This window comes from Chrysemys picta, chromosome 14 (assembly GCF_011386835.1).
Source record: "Chrysemys picta bellii isolate R12L10 chromosome 14, ASM1138683v2, whole genome shotgun sequence".
Classification (NCBI taxonomy): Eukaryota; Metazoa; Chordata; order Testudines; family Emydidae; genus Chrysemys; species Chrysemys picta.
This window is the reverse complement of record NC_088804.1, coordinates 44,775,787-44,788,007: the sequence shown is the minus strand read 5'-3', so window position 1 is coordinate 44,788,007 and position 12,221 is coordinate 44,775,787. Positions and strand designations below refer to the sequence as shown.

Below are 12,221 nucleotides of genomic sequence, written 5' to 3'. Positions count from 1 at the left end.
CCCTGTCCGGCTACGCCGCACTGTGCGCTGCACAGATCCTGCACCACCCCATGTGGCATATCTCCTGCGCCTCCCTGCCCTGCGCAGGTCCTGTGCTTTCCTGCGCTGCACAGGTATGACATTATGAGTGTAATATAATCTCTCATTGACGGCCAGAAAGTATTAATTATCTCACAGACTGACCTGACCCATGGCCGAACTTTAGAGACTGGTTAGGAAGATATGTAAATAAACAGAACTGTGAAATGCAGCCTGCATTGTTAGAGATAGAAGGGGAGGTGTTTGCTCAGGTCTTGTGATGTAAGCAAACAAGTCTTGTCTATTGCTATAACTTTGATTCAAAGATCAAAAAAGGAGTATTAGTATTTAGGAAGACACTTGAGTGAAATAGTATTATTGTCTATATGTCTCTTTGAAGGTTGTGGTAACCTGTATCTGAACTCTTTAATGGATAAATTATCCTGTGATAATTGCCATGATGTTTGGGAGAAGGAGAGTTAGGCCTATTGTTTTCTCAGGCCAAAAGGCTGCAGGAAATGTATAAAACCATGGGACACGATCCTGCTTCATCTCAGATCTGCTTTGAGTTTCAAGAGCGGGAAACCTTAAGCCACAAGGATTGAGATCCCTAGTCACTGACTAGAGCCACCCTGAATATGGACATTGGACTATAACCTATGGACTATTTCTAAAAGGACTTTTGGCAACTACAAACGCATCTCTGCTGTGTACCTGAACCTCAAGAATTGAATTCAAGTCTGTATGTATACTGATCTTTTAACAACACTATCTCTCTCTTTTTTTTTAAATAAATTTTAGTTTAGTTAACAAGAATTGACTATAGCGTGTATTTTGGGTAAGATCTAAGTTATCATTTGACCTGGGTCTGCGGCTTGGTCCTTTGGGGTTGGAAGAATCTTTTCTTTTATATGATGAGATAAGATTCTCAGTCATCATCATCATATCTGACAGGTGTGTCTGGATGGAGGCCTGAGGCTGGGCACTTTAGGGGAACTGCGTTGTTTGGACTCTGAGTAACCAGTGAGGTACTACAGAGGCTGTTTTGGGCTGGTTGGTAAATCTAGGTATTGGAATATCCACCAGTGTTTGGGGTGTGTCTGCCCTGTTCTGTTTGCAGTTCACCCCATGCTGCAGGGTCCTGTGCCTCCCTGCACCGGCTGCACAGAGCTCAGCACGCTGCTCCTGCCTGCAGCTCCTGCTACCTCCTCCGCTGCACAGAACTGTCTCTCCCTGGCCCAGTTACATGGAGTTCACCCCCCGGCTGGCTGGAGGGTGTTGGGCTGCATCTGAGGTGGGCTCCAGGAGGTGGATGTGCTGACGGGTACCTCGTAGAAGCCCCCTGTGGGCACCAGCACCCCAGAGCGCAGCCTGCTGGGTGGGGCAGTGAGCGTACCCAAGGGGGTCACTCGCAGCAGCTTGCCTACCTTCGCTGTTGTGTCTGCTCCCCTGCGGTATCCAGTGAAGACCTGGACCACATACCGGACGTGAGCCCCGGGGTCGCTGTCTGCCAGGATCGTGACCTTCACCTGCAGCCACAGGAGAGAGCCTGGCTGGGAACACCGGGAGCGCCCACCCCCGAGCAAGGGAGCGAGGCAGGCTTGGCCCCAGCACCCCCGTGAGCAGCGCGGGGCAGCACCCTCTGGCTCAGCCGGCAAGGCCTTTGCCAGGCTCTGGCCTGGCCCGCAAGGGGGACCTGCTCCTGTACGAGCCCGGCTGGCCAGGCTGGGGCTGCCTGTGGGTACTTGGGCAGGGGTGCTGGGGCCATGCTTACCCTGTCCCCACCAGCGGTGTGTTTTCGGCATCCCGGGGCCCCTAAGTGCGGGTTGTGGCCCACAATGCCTGTGGAGCTGGAGCAAGCACCCCGCGGGCAGGGGAGTTCTGGGGTCCGAAACACACCTGTGGCCTCCAGACGCTCCCCAGTTTGGGGTTCCCCTCCTCGGCTGTGCTAGTCAGCAGGGGACCCTCCTCTGCACCTGTGTAGCCACAGCTCCCTTTGGCCCAGCGCCCCCAGCCAGGTCGCTTTACCTTTCTGACATCCACCTGGTCTCTCCTCCATGCCCACACGCCAACAACACCATGGAGCACCAGCAGGCTGGCCAGCAAGGCCACCCCAATTGGGTTGCTGGCCACCTTGCAGAGGAGCTTGCCTGTGTCCTGAATGTCCACCGTCCTGGGCACCGTGAAGAAGGAGCTGCCAAAGACGCTGAGGTGGTTGCACAGGCACTGGACGCTGCTGACTGTGCTCTGAGGTCCCACCTGCAAAACAGGCCCCTTGAATCCTGGGCGAGGCCGGCCAGCCAGACCGACCCTGGTGCAGGTGCTGCGCTGGCGGGGCAGGAGGCTGTGCCGGAGCCCCAAGGAGTCTAGGGCTGGGCCACGGCTCCAGCCCTGCGTCGCTGCAGAGAACAGCGCCTCCTGCAGGACCCGGGAGAGAGGCATCTCTGCACCCCGCTGGGTGAGCAAACTGCTTGCATGCCCTAGCCCCAGGCCCAGCCGGAGGAGGATGTCATCCTGTCCTGCTAGCCCAGGTGGTGAAGCTCAGCATGGCATCATGTTCTCTGGGCATTGCTCTGCGGTGCACAGTCTTGGGAAGGCTTTGGCTGCCCCTGCTGCTCTCCAAACACTGCCTGCGCCGTGCTGTGCCTGTGGGTGCCAGCGCCCCGCCCTGCCGGCCCTCAGCTGACGGGACAGCCCCCCGTGTGCCAGACTTTGCTCTTTCACTCGTGTGACCCCATTTGGTGATGCAAGGTGGTGCCAGTGGGTTTGGCACCGTCCGTGTCTCACTTTCCTACACAAGTGCCAGCGCTCAGAACTTGTGCGCCTGGCATGTGCTCATGGAGACGGGGCTGGTGGAAAACCTGCCTGCACAATATCATTTCCCAGGTGGCCCCACTCCCAAGCCCCAGCTCCCAGCCCCGACTCCTGGTCCCGCTCCCCAGCCCCAGCTCCTGGCCCCGTTCCCCAGCCCCAGCTCCCAGCCCTGCTCCCCAGCCCCGGCTCTGCCTCTCAACCCTGCCTCCCAGCCCTGCGCTGAGGTGACTGGCCACCGGTTCCTCACCTGGCAGCCATCCTGTCTCCAGGCCTTCCTGTGGTGGTCCCAGAAGTGGCACTGCGTGGCGACAGTGGTGATCGTGTATGTCACGTGGCTTGGCAGCTCTTGCTCCGGGCTCTGCCTTACCACGGCCTTTATGTGGTAGGGGCCTGGGCCGAGCTGCAGCATCGCTGGGGGCAGCACCCAAGTGTAGTTGTCACCTTGGGACAAAGCATCAGTCGCACAGCTGGGTAGTAAAGAGCCCAGCAGGAGGAAGGGCCCACGCCATTGCAGGGGTGGGGGGAGGGAGCGGCAGAGGCCAGGGCCGGGCGGAGGGCGGGAGCAGTGGGGGCCCGCACCAGAGAGGTGGGGGGGCAGTGGCAGGGGTTCACACCAGGGCCGGGCGGAGGGCGGGAGCAGCGGGGGCCCGCACCAGGGCGGACGGGGGCAGTGGCTCGTGCCAGGGTCGGGGTGGGAGGGAGGGAGTGGCAGAGGCCAGGGCCTGGCAGAGGGCGGGAGCAGCGGGGGCCCGCACCAGGGCGGACGGGGGGCAGTGGCAGGAGTTCACGCCAGGGCCGGGCGGAGGGCGGGAGCAGCGGGGGCCCGCACCAGGGCGGATGGGGGGCAGTGGCAGGGGCTCATGTCAGGGATGGGAGCAGCGGGGGCACACCTGAGGGAGGCTGGGCTGCTGGGGGCCTTACCAGGGTGCTGCCCGTGGCCTGTGGGCAGGGTGGTGTTGAGGAGAGCGTGGGTGCTGTTGGGCGGGTGCTGGTAGCCCAGGTAGAGCTCGATGGGCAGGGGAACGTCGGGCAGCACACGGACGATCAAGGTGTCTTCCATGGATGTGACGTTCACCTCGACCACAAACTCCTCTGTGCTGACGTTGAGCCTAGTGGGGGACGTCTCTGCGCGCTCGTCTCTCCACAGCCGGATCTGCCAGGGAGCGCAGAGGCCTCAGGGCTCTCGGTGGTGGGCGCTCTCATAGCACCGGGCCAGGGGGATACAGGCTCTGCGTGTCTCTGAGCTGGGCCCCCGCCTCGCAGCCAGGGTACTCCACACACTGCCAGGTGGTGCTGGGCCGTGGGCAGGGCAGGGCAATGGCCAAGTAAGCTGGAGACTGAAGGCACAGGCTGGCTTGGGGCGAGCTCAGCCCGTGGGGCAGCCGTACCCTGGGGCTCACAGCCACTCATGTGACCCCAGCCATTTGGCAATGCAAGGCGGTGCCAGTGGGTTTGGCACTGTCCATCTCTCACATCCCTACACAAGTGCCAATGCTCAGAACTCATGCGACCATAGCGTGGCCAGGTGCCTGGTTTTCAACCGGAAAGTCCAGTCGAAAAGGGGACCTGACAGTGTCTGGTCAGATCTACTGAAGACACCCAAAGTCCGGTTACTGCGGGTGGGGAGACGGGGAGGTGCTGGGTCATCACCTGCGCCAGCCCCTACTCAGCCGGGGCTGCCTCCTACCTGCTTTGGGTGGCTGTAACTCCCAGCCCTGGCTCCCCAGGCGAGGGGGGAGGGGAGAAGAGGAGAAAATGGGGGATGGGGACTTTGGGGGAAGAGGTGAGGCAGTGGTGGGGCCGCAGGGGGAAAAGGCAGAGCAGGAGAGATTCCAGCACTTCTGCTGGAGTGTTGACCGGTTTTTAAATATACCAAGTTGGCAACCCTACGTTCCTGGCATGTGCTCACGGAGATGGGGCTGTTGGAAAACCTGCCTGCACAATGGCATTTCCCAGGTGGCCCTGCTCCCCGGCTCTCGGCCCTGGCTCTCAGACCCACTCCCTGGCCCCAGCTCTCGGCCCCACTCCACGGCCCTGGCTCTCAGCCCCACTCTCCAGCCCCGGCCCCACTCCCCAGCCCCGGCTCTCAGCCCCACTCCCCAGCCCCGGCTCCCGGCCCCACTCCCCGGCCCTCAGCCCCGCTCCCCACCCCCCACTTTCAGCCCCGCTCCCCAGCTCTCAGTCCTGCTCCCTGGCTCCCGGCCCCACTCTCCAGCCCTGGCTCTCGGCCCCGGCCCCACTCCATGGCCCCAGTTCCCGGCCCCGCTCCCCAGCCTCAGCTCCCAGCCATGTGTAGGTGACTAGCTGCCCAGTTGAAACGCACCTCAATGTCCTCGGGTAAGTCCTGCACCTCGATAGAGTCCTTGTTGGCGGTGAGGAAGATGTTCCCAACGCTCCTGATCTCCTTCCCGTCCAGGTGCTTGAAGGGGTTGACTGCCAGGACTGTTACCTAGAACACCAAGACCCTGAGCTGCTGGCCCCATTGCCATGGGACTTACAGCCCTGGGACGGCCCTTCCTCCGGGTTTGAGGGCAAATGTGAGCAGTGGGCTGCACCAGGGGCCATGCCGGGACTCTAGCCCAGATCAGCAGGTCAGGAGGCTGGAGACCTGCCCAAGGGGTGCGCTCCAGGCCACACATTCCCTCTGGGGCACCTGGCAGTGACCACTGTCGGTAGACAGGATACTGGGCTAGATGGCCCAGTGATCTGACCCAGTACGGCCGTTCTTATGTTCTGTTCACACAGACACACTGGGCAGGGCACCAGGCTATGCGGGACGCCTGCAGAGGCCTCTGGGACCCAGCAGCTGAAGTGTGTGTGTGTATGGGGTGGGGTGTTAGGGTGGAAATGGGCTGTGACGTTGGCAGGCCAGGTGCCAGCTCTCGCCAAGCTCCCAGGGTCTCAGCTGAACGCTGGCGATTCCTTAGCTGGGAGCAGCCTGGCTCCCAGGGCTGTATAAAGATTAGAATGGGTTTAGTGTTTAGATTAGGGCTGTTGATTAATCACAGTTAACTCACGCGATTAACTAAAAAAAATTAATCGCGATTAAAAAAAATAATCGCAGTTTTATTCACACTGTTAAACAATAGAATACCAATTGAAATTTATTAAATATTTTTCGATGTTATTCTACTTTTTCAAATATATTTGATTTCAATTACAGCACAGAATACAAAGTGTACACTGCTCACTTTATATTATTATTTTTATTACAAATATTTGCACTGTAAAAATGATAAACAACAGAAATAGTATTTTTCAATTCACCTCATACAAGTACCATAGTGCAATCTCTTTATCATGAAAGTACAACTTACAAATGTAGATCTTTTTTGTTACATAACTGCACTCAAAAACAAAACAAGGTAAAACTTCAGAGCCTACAAGTCCACTCAGTCCTACTTCTTGTTCAGTCAATCACTAAGACAAACAAGTTTGTTTACATTTACAGGAGATAATGCTGCCTGCTTCTTGTTTACAATGTCACCTGAAAGTGAGAACAGGCATTCACATGGCACTTTTGTAGCCAGTGTTGCAAGGTATTTACATGCCAGATACGCTAAACCTTCGTATGCCCCTTCATGCTTGGGCCACCATTCCAGAGGACATGCTTCAATGCTGATGATGCTCATTAAAAAAATGATGCATTAATTAAATTTATGACTGAACTCCTTGGCGGAAAATTGTATGTCTCCGGCTCTATTTTACCCACATTCTGCCATATATGTCATGTTATAGTCTCGGTTGATGACTCAGCACATGTTGTTCATTTTAAGAACACTTTCACTACAGATTTGACAAAACACAAAGAAGGTACCAATGTGAGATTTCTAAAGATAGCGACAGCACTTGACCCAAGGTTTAAGATTCTTAAATGCCTTCCAAAATCTGAGAGGGACAAGGTGTGGAGCATGCTTTCAGAAGTCTTAAAAGAGCAACATTTCAATGCGGAAACTACAGAACGTGAACCAAAAAAAAAAAAATCAACCTTCTGCTGGTGGCATCTGACTCAGATGATGAAAATGAACATGTGTCGGTCTGCATTCCTTTGGGTTGTTATCGAGCAAAACCCGTCAACAGCATGGACACATGACTCCTGGAATGGTGGTTGAAGCATGAAGGGATATATGAATTTTTAGCGCATCTGGCATGTAAATATCTTGCGACACCGGCTACAAAAGTGCCATGAGAACGCCTGTTCTCAGTTTCAGGTAATATTGTGAACAAGAAGCAGGCAGCATTATCTCCCGTAAATGTAAACAAACTTGTTTGTCTGAGCGATCTGCTGAACAGAACTAGGACTGAGTGGGCTTGTAGGCTCTAAAGTTTTACATTGTTTTATTTTTGAATGCAGTTATTTTTTTGGTATATAATTCTACATTTGTAAATTCAACGTTCATGATAAAGAGATTGCACTACAGTACTTGCATTAGGTGAACTGAAAAAATACTATTTCTTTTTTTTTTTTACAGTGCAAATATCTGTAATCAAAAATAAATATAAAGTGAGCACTGTACACTTTGTATTCTGTGTTATAATTGAAATCAATATATTTGAAAATGTAGAAAATATCCATAAAGATTTAAATAAATAGTATTCTATTATTGTTTAACCGAGCCATTAATCGCAATTAGTATTTTTTAATCGCTTGACAGCCCTAGTTTAGACTTTACTGAATGCTTGTGAGCACTGCCTGCCTCAGCGCTCCTCTCCACGTATAGCGCCGCACTAGCACTCAGTGAAGACGTGACCGATGCTGACGGGCCAGCTTCTCCACCTCCCCAGGAGGCGCTGCCTGTGTCCCACCCACATCCTGCTGGCTGCGCCTGGGGTTAGGTCGGTGTAATGATGTTGCTCAGGTGATTTTCCACACCCCTGAGTGCCATAGCTAAGTCTGTAAAAAGCAACAAGGAGTCCTGTGGCACCTTATAGACTAACAGACGTATTGGAACATGAGCTTTTGTGGGTGAATACCCACTTCGTCAAGCCACTTATACCAGCTGTAGCCCACGTTGTAAGGGACTATCTGAGCAGTTGTATTGTGAGCCTCTGTGACTGTGTAAACTACCAGCCAGGAGAGAGACATTACTTAGGGTGTTACGCCCTGCCCAAAAAAGAAAGTGTTACGCCCTGCCCAAAAAGAATAGACCATGGATACCAGATGGACTGTTGAGGGATTGGTACGGTCAACAAGAGGACAAAAGACTTTTGTTGTTATTCTACCTCCTCCCTGTGAAGATGAGTCATGCAAGGGACTCCTCGCGTCAGCTGAGCTTTGCAGCCAAAAGCATGTGGGAAGATGAGACTGAACCCTGTAACAAGATCTGATGAGCTCTATGCTGCTCGGACTCTGGGAGAAAGGTTTCTAAGCATACGCAAGAGATTCCCCAGGGCTTAGGTTGGCTTAGCCCTAAGGACATATGGATCTTGCTGGTTTTAGAATCTTCGATTGCCTTTTGAAACTGAAGATTGTAACTTGTGTGCATCTCTGCTGACCCTGCTTTAACCTTGTAAATAACCCTCTCGTTTCCTTTGCCTGTTTAACAAAGCTTCATATAGCTTATGACAGGATTGGTGACAGGCTCTGCCTTTGGTGTGAGATCTGAGGCGCAACTGACCTGGGGTAAGTGACTGGTCCTTTGGGACTGGCAGCAGCTTGAATATTGCTGTGATTCTTGGTGGAAGGGACCAGCCGTCACAAAGGAGTGCCCAGGGGGACTGTCTGTGACCCCATGGTAAGGCTGTGCTGGTGCCTGAGGAGGTCACACTTGATATTTGGTTGGTGAAATCTAAGCACAGACCTCCCAGCCAGTTTGTGCCCTGGTTCCTAGCAGGCGGCCCTGAGGATGGCATGCACGCTGTGGCGTCACTGCAGGCAGCATCACAGGGAACCCTGCACAATGAGCTGACAGAGGCTCTAACCCTATGGGCAGAGGCTTGCTGAGGAGGGGAGAGCAGCTGCCGTCTCTTGGGGACTGCCCTGCAGGCCAGGCTGTGTTGCTTTGGGCTGTAAGGAACCCAGGCAGTGCTTTCTGCAGCTAGCTGCCCTCTCTGTGCCCAGCTGGGCCTGCTTAGCACCCAGGGCTGGGCCCGACGAGGGGAGCTGCAGCCGTCAGCACTGCCTGCCCACTTACCCGGACCTGCACGCGGGGGTGTTTGCTCAGCAGCACTCCCCAGGCAGAGGCTGACGGGAAGGCCAGCGTCAGAGGCACTGGCTGAGCCAGGTGGTACGAGCTCCGGGGCAAAGTGGAGGCGTTGCGGCTAGGGAAAGGGAGGGACAGGGTTAATACACTGCAGCTGCCCTTGCCCCCTAGGCGCAGAGCTGTTCGGCCCGTTACCTGCTTAGCATCATGCTGGCCACGGGAGAGGTCACTGTTACAGACGACTCCACAGCACAGCTGCCCTCCCAGAGCACCGTCTGTATCGCCGTGAGCGCAGCCATGGTGTTCTCCAGCGCCTCCGTCAGCTGCAGGAGACAGGGCATGTCACCACCGGCCCAATGGGACAGGGGGCTTCTGCTGCTCCCCCAGGGCAGAAGGGCCCCCGAGCGCGGCTTCAAGCTCAGTGAGGGCAGCCTGGCAGCAAGCCCTGGGGCCTAGGGCTGCCTGCAGGGAGGCCAGGGAAGAGGCAATCCTGCCACGGGGACAGGCCGGAGACGTGCCGAGCCCCAGAGAGGAGCGTAGGCTCTGGCTCGTGCAATGGGGGCGAGGGCTGCCTCAATTAGGGTGGCCAGGTGGCCAGTTTGTGACCAGAAAGTCCAGTTGAAAGGGGACCTGTGCAGTGTCCGGTCAGTACCGCTGACTGGACAGCAAATGTCCAGTTACCGTAGTGACCACAATTGGCCTCTGCCACCAGGAGGGCAGGAGAGCAGCTGCTGCTGAAGGAGGCGGGATCCTGACAGCATACGGCGCTTGAGGAGCCCATCCCGTCTCAGCGTCCGGGACCTCAGTCCTCTCCGGCCCCTCGCTCCAGAGACAGACACCCAGGGCCGGCTCCAGGCACCAGCCGAGCAAGCTGGTGCTTGGAGCGGCAGATTGAACGAGGCGGCCTTCTGCCCAATCCTAGGGCGGCACGGCCGCTTTTTTTTTTTTGTTCTGCTCCTGCCGCCCTGTAAGGGGAGCGGCGTGGAGGACGGGAGCGCCCTGCAGCAAGCCCGGCAGGGCAGTCCTCGTCCTTCCCTCCCCGCCGACGGGAGCGGCGCAGAGCCCTCCCGGCAGGCGGTGGGAGGGGCCGCATGGCAGCGCCCTGCTGAAGCCCTGGCCGCCCCCCTTCTCGCTCTCCCTGCTCCCTCCTCCTCCCCCCCGCTAGCCGGGGCACATCTGCAGGGCTGGGAGTCCCCCTGCACCCTGGCTCCGGCCGCGCCGCAGTTTTTTTTTTTTTTTTTTTGCTTGGGGCGGCCAGAAAGCCAGAGCCGGCCCTGCAGACCCCCCTGCCCCGCTGTGCCCCAGTTGGGCAGGCAGGCAGGCTCCGCATCAGCTGCTCCCACCCCGGCTCTGCGGGTGGCAGGTGAGTCCCGGGGAGGGGAGCGTAAGCGACAAGGGGCCTGTAGTGTTCGGTTTTGAAAAAACAAAAAGTTGGCAACCCTACACCCACTGCAGGAGCCATGCTGAGTTTGGGGTCGCTGGGCCCCAGAGAACCTGAAGAGAGCAGGGACCAGACCCTCCTCCCCTTCCCCAGACCCTGGCCATGCCGGGTGTGCCCTCCGCGCCTCCCCAGGCCGACCCGAGTCCCACCTGGTTCCGGGCCCAGTGCGACGTGGGCGTGCTGCTGTCCATGGCCGTCAGGAGGTGGCTGAAGGACTGGAAGAGCAAGGTGGCGGCGGATGTGCTGGTGTCGGAGCCACTGCTGTTGCTGAGGAGTGGTGCCTGCAGGAGCTGAGTGCTCAGATATAGGAGCGACTCACTGGCCTCTCTCTGGGGATATCAAGCCCTGGAGAGGTCAGTGGGCTGCCAGGCGAGGCAGAGAGGAGCTCACGGTGTGACCTGCCTGGCCTGGGCATTCCCGACGCCTCCCCACGGGCAGCTCTGAGCGCCTGGCCCCTGCAGCAGAGTGGTGGGGACAGTGCTCAGCCTGGTCAGTGTGGGGCCGTCGCCCTGCTCAGCTAGGAGACAACGCTGCTCCTAGAGCCGTTCTGGCGCTCAGACAATCCCCAGGGGCCGCAGGCACTGCATGGCAGCCTACCCCTTCCTGGCACCCTTGCCACCTGTCTCTGCTCTTCCCCTCTAGCCGCGCAGCTGCCCAGCCCGCCCTCCGGCTACCTGGGCTGCCTCTGAGAGCAGGCTGGTGCCCTGTGTCAGGCGCTGGAGGGTGTGGCAGGCTCTCTGAAGTGCTGGCAGATGATGGAGAGTTCGGATGGCCTGGTTGAATTGTCTCATTGTTTCCTCCATGGCCTGTGAGGAAGCGAGCGTGTGATCAAAGCTGGCACCAGGAGCCCCCTGCTCTCTGCCAGCGAGGGGACGCAGGCTCTGCCCTTGGGGTGGGACCCTGGGCAAGCTGGGAAGGGAGCTCAGCTCCAGGTCTGCCGCTGCCAACGGCGCTTCATTTAACGCTGACAGCGGGATCAGCGCTGCTTATGTCTGGGTGTCTTGGGAGCAAAGAATGAGCTGAGAAAAGCTGCTACCATGAGCCCAAAACTCAGCTCCATGGTGCCCATGGAGCTCTGGGGCCTGGGAACAGGTGTCACAAGGCATGGGGCAGGCAGCCCCAGGCAGTCCCTGGGCCAGGAGAGGGTGTGAGGGAGGCGGGCTGATCTGTCTGGGGCTGGCTGGACTCTGCAGAGCCCCAGCAGGGCGGGTGGCAGATGCCACCAGGCTCAGCCCATCGGCTAGTGATGCTGCTGGGCAGAGCCAGTGCACTGGGGCCGGATCTCCTTGGTGAGGTGCAGCTGTCCCGGTCAGCGCGTGCAGTGACAGAGCCCGAGAACTGGAATGAGGGGCAGCTCCCAGGCAGCGCGTCTGGGTGTGTCCAGGCTTGTGTTTGAGGTCGGGTTGCCAAGTGTCCAGTTTTCAACCCGAACGCCCGGTCAAAAAGGGACCCTGGCAGCTCCGGTCAGCACTGCCGAACGAACTGTCAAAAGTCCGGTCAGCAGCACAGCGGGGCTAAGGCAGACTCCCTGCCTGCTCTGGATCTGCACAGCTCCCGGAAGCGGCGACATGTCCCTGCAGCCCCTAAGCACAGGGGCCAGGGAACTTCATGTGCTGGCCCCGCCCCAAGCACCGGCTCTGCAGCTCCCATTGGCCAGGCACCACAGCCAATGGGAGCTGCAGGGGTGGCACCTGCGGGCACAGGCAGCATGCACTGTGCAGAGCTGCCTGGCTGTGCCTCCGCCTAGAGGCCGGACATGGCGACCGCTTCCGAGAGCAGCACTGAGCCAGGGCAGGCAGGGAGCC

At 57.5% G+C, this 12,221-nt stretch overlaps 1 protein-coding gene across 1 annotated transcript in view; it reads right to left on the bottom strand.

Moving 5' to 3' along the window:
• Positions 1-9,382, bottom strand: part of PKD1L3 (polycystin 1 like 3, transient receptor potential channel interacting) — a 29,490-nt gene extending 20,108 nt beyond the window's left edge. Inside the window, 7 exon segments of the mRNA XM_065567745.1 lie at positions 1,446-1,547; positions 2,047-2,277; positions 3,080-3,273; positions 3,754-3,985; positions 5,156-5,281; positions 8,967-9,093; positions 9,171-9,382. Of these exon segments, the coding sequence (XP_065423817.1) occupies positions 1,446-1,547; positions 2,047-2,277; positions 3,080-3,273; positions 3,754-3,985; positions 5,156-5,281; positions 8,967-9,093; positions 9,171-9,316 (1,158 nt within the window). The 5' untranslated portion in view covers positions 9,317-9,382.
• Positions 9,383-12,221: the final 2,839 nt, after the last annotated feature.